The 12,988-nt window shown below is 45.0% G+C and overlaps 1 protein-coding gene across 5 annotated transcripts in view; it reads left to right on the forward strand.

The window, feature by feature from the left end:
* The window catches only part of LOC110516668 (lysosomal cobalamin transport escort protein LMBD1), a 212,381-nt gene that overhangs the window by 159,168 nt on the left and 40,225 nt on the right, over positions 1-12,988 (forward strand). For 3 of the 5 annotated variants that reach the window (XM_090217619.1, XM_090217621.1, XM_090217623.1), the window contains 2 exons: positions 327-491; positions 3,595-3,661. In XM_090217619.1, the coding sequence (XP_090073745.1) occupies positions 327-491; positions 3,595-3,661 (232 nt within the window). The remainder of the gene's footprint in view (positions 1-326; positions 492-3,594; positions 3,662-12,988) is intronic. The other 2 variants (XM_090217620.1, XM_090217622.1) reach the window with 1 other exon arrangement.

A 12,988-nucleotide genomic window follows, 5' to 3' on the forward strand; every position in this document is an offset into this window, starting at 1 on the left:
CGACAGACGTAATCACCTAACTGACAGCAGACGTAATCACCTAACTGACAACAGAGGTAATCACCTAACTGACTGCAGACGTAATCACCTAACTGACAACAGACGTAATCATGAACTGAACTGTGTTGTCTGACAGCAGACATACTAATCTAACTGAACTGTGTTGTCTGACAGCAGACATACTAATCTAACTGAACTGTGTTGTCTGACAGCAGACATACTAATCTAACTGAACTGTGTTGTCTGACAGCAGACATACTAATCTAACTGAACTGTGTTGTCTGACAGCAGACATACTAATCTAACTGAACTGTGTTGTCTGACAGCTGTACAAGATCAGACCCAAGAGAACCCGTCCCCAGGCCCTCCTCTTCCTCTGCATGATTCTACTGCTGATTGTCCTTCACACCAGCTTCATGATCTACAGCCTGGCCCCGCAGTACGTCATGTACGGGAGCCAGAACTACCTGCTGCAGGTGACCCCAGGCTGGGTGTGTGGGGGAGGGCTGGGTGTGTCTGGGGATGGGGTATGTGTGTGTGTGTGTGTCTGGGCGGTCTGGGGTGGGGTGGAGGGGGTGGGGGTGTGTCTGGGGGGGTCAATCAATCAATCAAATGTATTTATAAAGACCTTCTTACATCAGCTGATGTCACAAAGTGCTGTACAAAAACCCAGCCTAAAATCCCAAACAGCAAGCAATGCAGGTGTAGAAGCACAATGGCTAGGAAAAACTCCCTAGAAAGCCCAGAACCTAGGAAGAAACCTAGAGAGGAACCAGGCTATGGGGGTGGTCAGTCCTCTTTTGGCTGTGCCGGGTGGAGATTATAACAGAACATGGCCAAGATGTTAAAATGTTCATAGATGACCAGCAGGGTCAAATAATAATAATCACAGTGGTTGTCGAGGGTGCAACAGGTCAGCACCTCAGGAGTAAATGTCAGTTGGCTTTTCATAGCCGATCATTCAGAGTATCTCTACCGCTCCTGCTGTCTCTAGAGAGTTGAAAACAGCAGGTCTGGGACAGATAGCGCGTCCGGTGAACAGGTCAGGGTTCCATAGCCGCAGGCAGAACAGTTGAATCTGGAGCAGCAGCACGACCAGGTGGACTTGGGACAGCAAGGAGTCATCATGCCAGGTAGTCCTGAGGCATGGTCCTAGGGCTCAGGTCCTCCAAGACAGTGAAAGAAAGAGAGAAAAAGAAAGAGAGAATTAGAGAGAGCATACTTAAATTCACACAGGATACCGGATAAGACAGGAGAAATACTCCAGATATAACAGACTGACCCTAGCCCCCCGACACAAACTACTGCAGAGTAAATATTGGAGGCTGAGGCAGTAGGGGTTGGGAGACACTGTGGCCCCGTCTGACGATACCCCCGAACATTGCCAAACAGGCAGGATATAACCCCACCCACTTTGCCAAAGCACAGCCCCCACACCGTTAGAGGCATATCTTCAACCACCAACGTACCATCCTGAGACAAGGCCGAGTATAGTCCACAAAGATCTCCGCCACGGCACAACCCAAGGGGGGGGAGGGGGCCAACCCAGACAGGACGACCACATCAGTGACTCAACCCACTCAAGTGACGCACCCCTGCTAGGGACGGCATGGAAGAGCACCAGTAAGCCAGTGACTTAGCCCCTGTAATAGGGTTAAAGGCAGAGAATCCCAGTGGAGAGGGGGGAACCGGCCAGGCAGAGGCAGCAAGGGCAGTTCGTTGCTCCAGTGCCTTTCCGTTCACCTTCACACTCCTGGGCCAGACTACACTCAATCATAGGACCTACTGAAGATATGAGTCTTCAATAAAGACTTAAAGGTTGAGACCAAGTCTGCGTCTCTCACATGGGTAGGCAGACCATTCCACAAAAATTTAGCTCAATAGGAGAAAGCCCTGCCTCCAGCTGTTTGCTTAGAAATTCTAGGGACAGTAAGGAGACCTGCATCTTGTGACCATAGGGTACATGTAGGTATGTACTGCAGGACCAATTCAGAAAGATAAGTAGGAGCAAGCTCATGTAATTCTTTGTAGGTTAGCAGTAAAACCTTGAAATCAGCCCTTGCCTTAACAGGAAGCCAGTGTAGAGATGCTAGCACTGGAGTAATATGATCAAACGTTTTGGTTCTAGTCAAGATTCTAGCAGCCGTGTTTAGCACTAACTGAAGTTTATTTAGTGCTTTATCCGGGTAGCCCGGAAAGTAGAGCATTGCAGTAGTCTAACCTAGAAGTGACAAAAGCATGGATTAACTTTTCTGCATCATTTTTGGACAGAAAGTTTCTGATTTTTACAATGTTCCGCAGATGGAAAAAAGCTGTCCTTGAAATAGTCTTGATATGTTCTTCAAAAGGTTGAGAGTGTCTGGGGGGGAGGGGTCATATCTTGTGTTAAAAAAAAGCAAGTCATTAATAATGTTAGAACTCTAAGCAAAGATATTTTAATGAGTGCAAATCCTCATCACAAACACACACCAATACTGTTCACCCCTATACCCAGCCTCATTCATCATCTCTCTCTCTGTCCTTAATACCATTGTCTCCTTCTGATCCATTGGAACAGGGAACCAGGGGATTTATACCTTAAACCCTGCTATAACATTCTTCCATTTGGGTTTCACTGTCAATTTGGGTGGATTATATCTAACAAACTGAAGGAGTGAGGAGTGAGGGTTCCATCCTCCTGAATCCTCCTGAAGGAGTGAGGGTTCCATCCTCCTGAATGAGTGAGGGTTCCATCCTCCTGAAGGTGTGATGGTTCCATCCTCTTGAATCCTCGTGAAGGAGTGAGGGTTCCATCCTCCTGATGGAGTAAGGGTTACATCCTCCTGACTCCTCCTGAAGGAGAGTGGGTTCCATTCTCCTGACTCCTCCTGAAGGAGTGAGGGTTCCATCCTCCTGAATCCTCCTAAAAGAGTGAGGGTTCCATCCTCCTGAATCCTCCTGAAGGAGTAAGGTTTACATCCTCCCAAATCTTCCTGAAGGAGTGAGGGTTCCATCCTCCTGAATCCTCCTGAAGGAGTGAGGGTTCCATCCTCCTGAATCCTCCTGAAGGAGTGAGGGTTCCATCCTCCTGAATCCTCCTGAAGGAGTGAGGTTTACATCCTCCTGAATCCTCCTAAAGGCTTTGGTTCATGATTGGTTGAAGGATAAACATGTGCTTTTAAATGTAAATTGCAGCACAACAAAATATGATAACGAACAGTTCTTATATTAGCTACATTAGTTGCATTAGTGCATTAGCTGCCTTAGCCTCATTAGCTACATTAACTACATTAGTGCATTAACTACATTAGCTGCCTTAGCCTCATTAGCTAGATTAGCCTCATTAGCCACATTAGCTACATTAGCTGCCTTAGCCTCATTAGCCACATTAGCCTCATTAGCTACCTTAGCTGCCTTAGCTACACACCTTGGTGGAATACAATGATGACCATACATGTTTTATTTTCTAGATTGCAGTTGAGTTGAATGGAAAACTGTGTACGCTTAGTTAGTTTAAGTGCACATCCTTCATATTATAGCAAACAAACAGTACTGGATACTTTGTTTGCTATGGAGAAGAGAAACATGCCTCTTTTTGTGTGTGTGTTTGATCAGAGCCCGATGCCACCAGAGAATAATACCACTTGGACTACCAAGACCTGTGATGCCGACGCACCTCAAGGTAAGACTGCCAGCTACACACACACACACACACACACACACACACACACACACACACACGAAGACTATCTCTAGCAGTACAGCAAGATGCTATATTTTTTCCATACGTAGAGACCTACCAGTCCATCAGAGGAAAGAGAGGATAAAGAAGGAAGCGTGTAATATATAATGAACACATTAGAATATATGATCAATGTTTAATATCTCACAAAAGGGCTACATCTCAAATGGCACCCTATTCCCTATTTAGTGCACTACTTTCTACCATGGGCCTTGGTCAAAAGTATTGCACTAAATAAGGACTGGGGTGGCATTTTGGACACAGTCAAAGAGATGGTGGTGTAGAGGCGAGTTATCCTCATGCCCAACAGTGGTACACAAGACCTTCTTTGGTATCATTCATTATTCAACCAGGATGAATTAATGTCAAGGACAAGCATTTACTGATGGATTACATAGGCCTCCTAGCCTCCTCAACAGTTACTACGGTGAAGTCAGCCATGCAGACACAAACGGGAATATGCATCATTCCTATTCCAGCGAGCTGGATCACATGCATTTATTCATCCTGCCTAATGCTCGAGGCAGAGCGGGCCTGTCTTAGAAAGTGTATGTTTCCCAAATGGCACCCTATTCCTTATATAGTGCACTACATTAGACAGAGAGCCTTATCAAAAGTAGTGCACTATATAGGGCAGGGGTATTCAACTCTTACCCTACGAGGTCCGGAGCCTGCAGGGTTTTCTGTTCTACCTGATAATGAATTGCACCCACCTGGTGTCCCAGGTCTAAATCAGTCCCTGTGTTTTCCACGTTTGGGAGGAAGTGCTGAGGGACGAAGGTGGCTCAGAGGGAGAGATGTGGGGATACAGTACTTCAGAGAAGTTGGAGTTGTAAGGTGGCTCAGAGGGAGAGATGTGGGGATACAGTACTTCAGAGAAGTTGGAGTTGTAAGGTGGCTCAAAGGGAGAGATGTGGGGATACAGTACTTCAGAGAAGTTGGAGTTGTAAGGTGGCTCAAAGGGAGAGATGTGGGGATACAGTACTTCAGAGAAGTTGGAGTTGTAAGGTGGCTCAGAGGGAGATATGTGGGGATACAGTACTTCAGAGAAGTTGGAGTTGTAAGGTGGCTCAGAGGTAGAGATGTGGGGATACAGTACTTCAGAGAAGTTGGAGTTGTAAGGTGGCTCAGAGGTAGAGATGTGGGGATACAGTACTTCAGAGAAGTTGGAGTTGTAAGGTGGCTCAGAGGGAGATATGTGGGGATACAGTACTTCAGAGAAGTTGGAGTTGTAAGGTGGCTCAGAGGGAGAGATGTGGGGATACAGTACTTCAGAGAAGTTGGAGTTGTAAGGTGACTCAGAGGGAGAGATGTGGGGATACAGTACTTCAGAGAAGTTGGAGTTGTAAGGTGGCTCAAAGGGAGAGATGTGGGGATACAGTACTTCAGAGAAGTTGGAGTTGTAAGGTGACTCAGAGGTAGAGATGTGGGGATACAGTACTTCAGAGAAGTTGGAGTTGTAATGTCTACCGCTGTCAGACGCCTCTTCACTCAAAATCCAAAATGCGTGTATAGACCATATCACTGTATTTGTGTATCAGCAGTTGACTGTTTTTAGTCCAGACAAAATAAACCCCCATCAGAGAGGCTGAAAGGAAAGAAGCTCTGAGCTGGTGCAGGTGGCTCACAGGGTGAGAGGTTGGATACAGTGGTCTAGTGGAGTTGGTCGTGGCTATTTTTAACCCACACTGGGTGGTTGCACCAACTGAAATTCTAATGATTTTAGATTAGAGCTAATGTAGATTTTGTAAAATCAACCACTAACAAACATACCGGTCGGCTGTTGTTTTTGTTCTTTTGCGACCTCTGAAATATTAGCTTGTGCATAATGAAAACAAGTAATTAGAATGTTAAAAGTCAAAGTCCAAAAGTAAACGAGTAATTAACTACAAAGTGTGTGTGTTTTTGTGATTGAGGTCAATCTAGTGTATCACGTGACAGAGTAATTAGCTAATATAATAGTGACCAGACTTATAGTGCCTTCAGGAAGTGTTCACTCCCCTTGACTTTTCCCACATTTTGTTGTTACAGCCTGAATTTAAAATTGATTACATTTAGAGTTTGTGTCTTTGGCCTGCACACAATACTCCATAATGTCAAATCAAATCAAATCAAATTTTATTTGTCACATACACATGGTTAGCAGATGTTAATGCGAGTGTAGCGAAATGCTTGTGCTTCTAGTTCCGACAATGCAGTAATAACCAACAAGTAATCTAACTAACAATTCCAAAACTACTGTCTTGTACACAGTGTAAGGGGATAAAGAATATGTACATAAGGATATATGAATGAGTGATGGTACAGAGCAGCATAGGCAAGATACAGTAGATGGTATCGAGTACAGTATGTACAAATGAGATGAGTATGTAAACAAAGTGGCATAGTTTAAAGTGGCTAGTGATACATGTATTACATAAGGATACAGTCGATGATATAGAGTACAGTATATACGTATGCATATGAGATGAATAATGTAGGGTAAGTAACATTATATAAGGTAGCATTGTTTAAAGTGGCTAGTGATATATTTACATAATTTCCCATCAATTCCCATTATTAAAGTGGCTGGAGTTGAGTCAGTGTCAGTGTGTTGGCAGCAGCCACTCAATGTTAGTGGTGGCTGTTTAACAGTCTGATGGCCTTGAGATAGAAGCTGTTTTTCAGTCTCTCGGTCCCAGCTTTGATGCACCTGTACTGACCTCGCCTTCTGGATGATAGCGGGGTGAACAGGCAGTGGCTCGGGTGGTTGATGTCCTTGATGATCTTTATGGCCTTCCTGTGACATCGGGTGGTGTAGGTGTCCTGGAGGGCAGGTAGTTTGCCCCCGGTGATGCGTTGTGCAGACCTCACCACCCTCTGGAGAGCCTTACGGTTGAGGGCGGAGCAGTTGCCGTACCAGGCGGTGATACAGCCCGCCAGGATGCTCTCGATTGTGCATTTGTAGAAGTTTGTGAGTGCTTTTGGTGACAAGCCAAATTTCTTCAGCCTCCTGAGGTTGAAGAGGCGCTGCTGCGCCTTCTTCACAATGCTGTCTGTGTGAGTGGACCAATTCAGTTTGTCTGTGATGTGTATGCCGAGGAACTTAAAACTTGCTACCCTCTCCACTACTGTTCCATCGATGTGGATAGGGGGGTGTTCCCTCTGCTGTTTCCTGAAGTCCACAATCATCTCCTTAGTTTTGTTGACGTTGAGTGTGAGGTTATTTTCCTGACACCACACTCCGAGGGCCCTCACCTCCTCCCTGTAGGCCGTCTCGTCGTTGTTGGTAATCAAGCCTACCACTGTTGTGTCGTCCGCAAACTTGATGATTGAGTTGGAGGCGTGCGTGGCCACGCAGTCGTGGGTGAACAGGGAGTACAGGAGAGGGCTCAGAACGCACCCTTGTGGGGCCCCAGTGTTGAGGATCAGCGGGGAGGAGATGTTGTTGCCTACCCTCACCACCTGGGGGCGGCCCGTCAGGAAGTCCAGTACCCAGTTGCACAGGGCGGGGTCGAGACCCAGGGTCTCGAGCTTGATGACGAGCTTGGAGGGTACTAACAAGAATTATGTTTTTTTGACATTTCTACAAATGAAAAGCTGAAATGTCTTGAGTCAAGAATGGGGCGGCAGGGTAGCCTAGTGGTTAGAGCGTTGGACTAGTAACCGAAAGGTTTCATGTTCAAATCCCCGAGCTGACATGGTACAAATCTGTCATTCTGCCCCTGAACAGGCAGTTAACCCACTGTTCCTAGGCCGTCATTGAAAATAAGAATTTGTTCTTAACTTCACTAGTTAAATAAAGGTAAAAGAAGGATTCAATCCCTTTGTTCTGGCAAACCTGATGGATCAACATATGTTAAGGAGTGAAAATGTGCTTCGCGTGTCGCATAATACACCCAGTCACTACAAAGATACAGACGTCCTTCCTAACTCGGTTGCCTGAGAGGAAGGAAACTGCTCAGGTATTTCACCATGAGGCCAATGGTGACTTTAGAACAGTTACTGAGTTTAATGGAGAAACCTGAGGATGGATCAACAACATTGTAGTTACTCCACAATACTAACCTAAATGACAGAGTGAAAAGAAAGAAGCCTGTACAGATTAAAAATATTCCAACTCATGCTTCCTGTTTGCAAAAAAAGTCAAATAAAACAGCAAAAGAATGTGGCATTTTCTCAAGCATCAGGTTATGGAATCTTTTAGTCCTAGAAGAAAACCTTGTTCAGTCTGCTTTCCACCAGACACTGGAAGACAAATTAACCTTTCAGCTGGACAACAACCTGAAACACAAGGCCAAATATACATTGGAGTTGCTTACCAAGACAACGTTGAGTAGCCTAGTTACAGTTTTGACTTAAATCGGCTTGAAAATCTATTGCAAGACTTGAAAATGGCTCTCCAGCAATGATCAGCAACCAACTTAACAGAGCTTGAAGAATTGTAAAAATAAAAATGTGCAAATATTGCACAATCCAGGTGTGCAAAGCTCTTAGTCTCACAGCTGTAATCTCTCCCAGAAAGACTCGCTGCTGTAATCACAGCCAATGGTGATACTAACATGTATTGACTCATGTCTGTATTTCATTTTCAATAAATGTGTAAACATTTCTAAAAACATGTTTTCACTTTGTTCATGATGGGCTATTATGTATAAAATATATACTGTATATTTAATCCATTTTCAATTCAGGCAGTAACACAACAAAATGTTTAAGTCAAGGGGGTGTGAATACTTCCCGATGGTGTTCCATTACAGATATGTATTGTATTCTGAGTACGTATTCATATCGCTACATTAAGGATTCGTCTATGATTTCTCAAACAACAGACCTTTTACATAATCATGTAATTCCTTCATTTGACAGAAGGTTTGCCGTTTTGGAATGTCACAGATTCACAGAAGGCCTATAGAAAGCTTTCATAGGGAGCGAGGAATGTAATGCTTGGATGACTTGGGTTGTCCTTTTGGCCCACGACATCCAGAGGAGTGCACTCATATGTAGCTCTGGAATTATAATTCAACTGAGCTGGGAATATGTAGCTAGTGTCAATATGTCAGTGAACGAGCGAGAGGCAGCCAAGCTTTCATAATGTATTGAAGACAGTTATTCTCTCAGTGAACCAATGAGAGAGAGACAACCAAGCTTTCATAATGTATTGAAGACAGTTCTTCTCTCAGTGAACCAACGAGAGAGAGACAACCAAGCTTTCATAATGTATTAAAGACAGTTCTTCTCTCAGTGAACCAACGAGAGAGAGAGACAACCAAGCTTTCATAATGTATGGAAGACAGTTCTTCTCTCAGTGAACCAATGAGAGAGAGAGAGAGACAACCAAGCTTTCGTAATGTATTGAAGACAGTTCTTCTCTCAGTGAACCAATGAGAGAGAGAGAGAGACAACCAAGCTTTCATAATGTATTGAAGACAGTTCTTCTCTCAGTGAACCAATGAGAGAGAGAGAGAGGCAACCAAGCTTTCATAATGTATTGAAGACAGTTCTTCTCTCAGTGAACCAATGAGAGAGAGAGAGAGACAACCAAGCTTTCATAATGTATTGAAGACAGTTCTTCTCTCAGTGAACCAACGAGAGAGAGAGACAACCAAGCTTTCATAATGTATTGAAGACAGTTCTTCTCTCAGTGAACCAACGAGAGAGAGAGGCAACCAAGCTTTCATAATGTATTGAAGACAGTTCTTCTCTCAGTGAACCAACGAGAGAGAGAGGCAACCAAGCTTTCATAATGTATTGAAGACAGTTCTTCTCTCAGTGAACCAACGAGAGAGAGAGACAACCAAGCTTTCATAATGTATGGAAGACAGTTCTTCTCTCAGTGAACCAACGAGAGAGAGAGACAACCAAGCTTTCATAATGTATTGAAGACAGTTCTTCTCTCAGTGAACCAACGAGAGAGAGAGACAACCAAGCTTTCATAATGTATGGAAGACAGTTCTTCTCTCAGTGAACCAACGAGAGAGAGAGACAACCAAGCTTTCATAATGTATTGAAGACAGTTCTTCTCTCAGTGAACCAACGAGAGAGAGAGACAACCAAGCTTTCATAATGTATTGAAGACAGTTCTTCTCTCAGTGAACCAACGAGAGAGAGAGAGGCAACCAAGCTTTCATAATGTATTGAAGACAGTTCTTCTCTCAGTGAACCAACGAGAGAGAGAGAGACAACCAAGCTTTCATAATGTATTGAAGACAGTTCTTCTCTCAGCACAAGGAACAGTTGTCATGATTTAAGTGAAGGCTACATAAAGGAGTTGATCAGTCTAATCGGTTGAAGTTTCCTGTTTATTTCAACCACTTCAGCACCGTTGCCAACAAATGAAAGGCATCTCTGTTTTACACACCCTCTCGTCAGGATACAGATCGTATATTACATGTCTGAATGTTTGGATGAGTGAGAGAGAGAGATTGATTATCTTAAGTATTGGCCGCAGAGGCAGCACAGAACATGCATCCCTCTTGTTAGTGAGGAATATAGCATTTGAATCTTGGACACAGTTTGACTTGTTAGTGAATACAGTATCATGTGACTCTTGGACCCAGTTTGACTTGTTAGTGAATACAGTATCATGTGACTCTTGGACCCAGTTTGGGCTTCCTGTCTGTCACAATGAAGCATCAATCTGCTGCACAGAAGCTGCTCTGCGGGGTTACCACAAATCAATCCTTCTCCAGTCGACTTCACAGTTTAAACCGACGCTATTTTTCACCCTCCGCTTGCCAGATATCACAGCCTCACAATCTGTTTGTGTGGGTTTGGCCTTTCCCATCTGTGGTCACACTCTGTAACCATCCCTCCCTCGCCGCCCACCAGCAGTATCTGGATAAAGCTTCTCTCACACACACGCACGTACTGTACTTTACTGTACTGTACTGTAGCAGCAGCTGGTTCCACATCAGGTTATGTACTGTAGCAGCTACTGACTCTACATCAGGTTATGTACTGTAGCAGCTACTGACTCTACATCAGGTTATGTACTGTAGCAGCTACTGACTCCACATCAGGTTATGTACTGAAGCAGCTACTGGCTCCACATCAGGTTATGTACTGTAGCAGCTACTGGTTCCACATCAGGTTATGTACTGTAGCAGCTACTGACTCCACATCAGGTTATGTACTGTAGCAGCTACTGGCTCCACATCAGGTTATGTACTGTAGCAGCTACTGACTCTACATCAGGTTATGTACTGTAGCAGCTACTGACTCCACATCAGGTTATGTACTGTAGCAGCTACTGACTCCACATCAGGTTATGTACTGTAGCAGCAGCTGGCTCCACATCAGGTTATGTACTGTAGCAGCTACTGGCTCCACATCAGGTTATGTACTGTAGCAGCTACTGACTCCACATCAGGTTATGTACTGTAGCAGCTACTGGTTCCACATCAGGTTATGTACTGTAGCAGCAGCTGACTCCACATCAGGTTATGTACTGTAGCAGCTACTGACTCCACATCAGGTTATGTACTGTAGCAGCTACTGGCTCCACATCAGGTTATGTACTGTAGCAGCTACTGACTCTACATCAGGTTATGTACTGTAGCAGCTACTGACTCCACATCAGGTTATGTACTGTAGCAGCTACTGATTCCACATCAGGTTATGTACTGTAGCAGCTACTGACTCCACATCAGGTTATGTACTGTAGCAGCAGCTGGCTCCACATCAGGTTATGTACTGTAGCAGCTACTGACTCCACATCAGGTTGTGTACTGTAGTGCTTCTAACGCTATGAGAGATGTTAGTGCCTCACTAGGAAGCTATAGACATTGGCGCTACTGAAAGCTAGCAAACTGTTGTGTTTATGCATTCAATGTATGTATTTTATGAAAATTTTGCACTCCGGCTAAGACGAACACTTTACAGGGGGAGCAGTATTTGTGGCTATATTGAGACATGTTTGCGTGATGTTCTAGAAACATTTCGTAGCGTTTTCACAGTCCAGTAAGCTGTTGAATGACACCTTGGTTGAGACAGGATGTGGGTCCTCAGACATGTTATTTGAGCAACACACGGTAGCGTTTGCACAGTATATTAAACTGTGGGATGACAACTTGCTCTGTCCTGGATGGGGATTTGTGAGGAGGATGTGTGTGAGGACATGTGTGGGATGCTGCGGTATGAGGCTGTGTGTGTTTGTATGTGTGAGGTGCTACGGTATAAAACCTTTTGGACTACCTCCAGCTAAATTGGTTGCAGAGAGCAAACACTATAAGCCCTGGATGTTGACCAACCCAGTGGAGATGCACAGGGCAGACAGAGGAGATGATTCTCAGGGTTCAGCTCTTAGAAATGGCATAGCTCTTAGCGAAGAAGCATTAGAAAATAGACAACATTTTAACGGAACATGTCCATTCCAACTTGGCTTATGTAACACTTTCAGCTACTTAGGAGGGAATGTGTAGCCTCTAAGTGCATCAGAGCATGATACTTGAAATACAGCTTACTGTTTGAAGCACGGTATTAACCCAAAGGGACTCTAGCAAATGCATTGAAATAATGTGTAAAGCCCACTACACTGGAAAGTGTTTTAGCAGGAGAAATAGTGACGTGTGGATTGAGGGGACAGTGGAAGCCAGTGGCTGAGGGGACAGTGGAAGCCAGTGGCTGAGGGGACAGTGGAAGCCAGTGGCTGAGGGGACAGTGTAAGCCAGTGGCTGAGGGGACAGTGGAAACCAGTGGCTGAGGGGACAGTGAAAGCCAGTGGCTGAGGGGACAGTGGAAGCCAGTGGCTGAGGGGACAGTGGAAGCCAGTGGCTGAGGGGACAGTGGAAGCCAGTGGCTGAGGGGACAGTGGAAGCCAGTGGCTGAGGGGGGTAGTGAAAGCCAGTGGCTGAGGTGGACAGTGAAAGCCAGTGGCTGAGGGGGGACAGTGGAAGCAAGTGGCTGAGGGGACAGTGGAAGCAAGTGGCTGAGGGGACAGTGGAAGCCAGTGGCTGAGGGGACAGTGGAAGCCAGTGGCTGAGGGGACATTGGAAGCCAGTGGCTGAGGGGGGTAGTGAAAGCCAGTGGCTGAGGGGATAGCCAGGTCTTTGAGGTCAGCATGCTGAGGGTGTGCACTGGCATCCTTCAACCACTGTATCTTTCCACCACACGACCTAGGCAGCACAGGAACATCCTCATGGTAGATCAGAACAGTAATGATGTACTCTTTATGAACACACCCATGATGCACCACAAAGATACAACCCATATTACTGTATGATCAGAATGTGAGGGCTCATGACCTTCAGATGTTCAGAATTACACACCTGTTTGGAAAGTGAATGG

Source organism: Oncorhynchus mykiss, chromosome 23 (genome assembly GCF_057628025.1).
Source record: "Oncorhynchus mykiss isolate SJ-2025 chromosome 23, ASM5762802v1, whole genome shotgun sequence".
Taxonomy (NCBI): domain Eukaryota; kingdom Metazoa; phylum Chordata; class Actinopteri; order Salmoniformes; family Salmonidae; genus Oncorhynchus; species Oncorhynchus mykiss.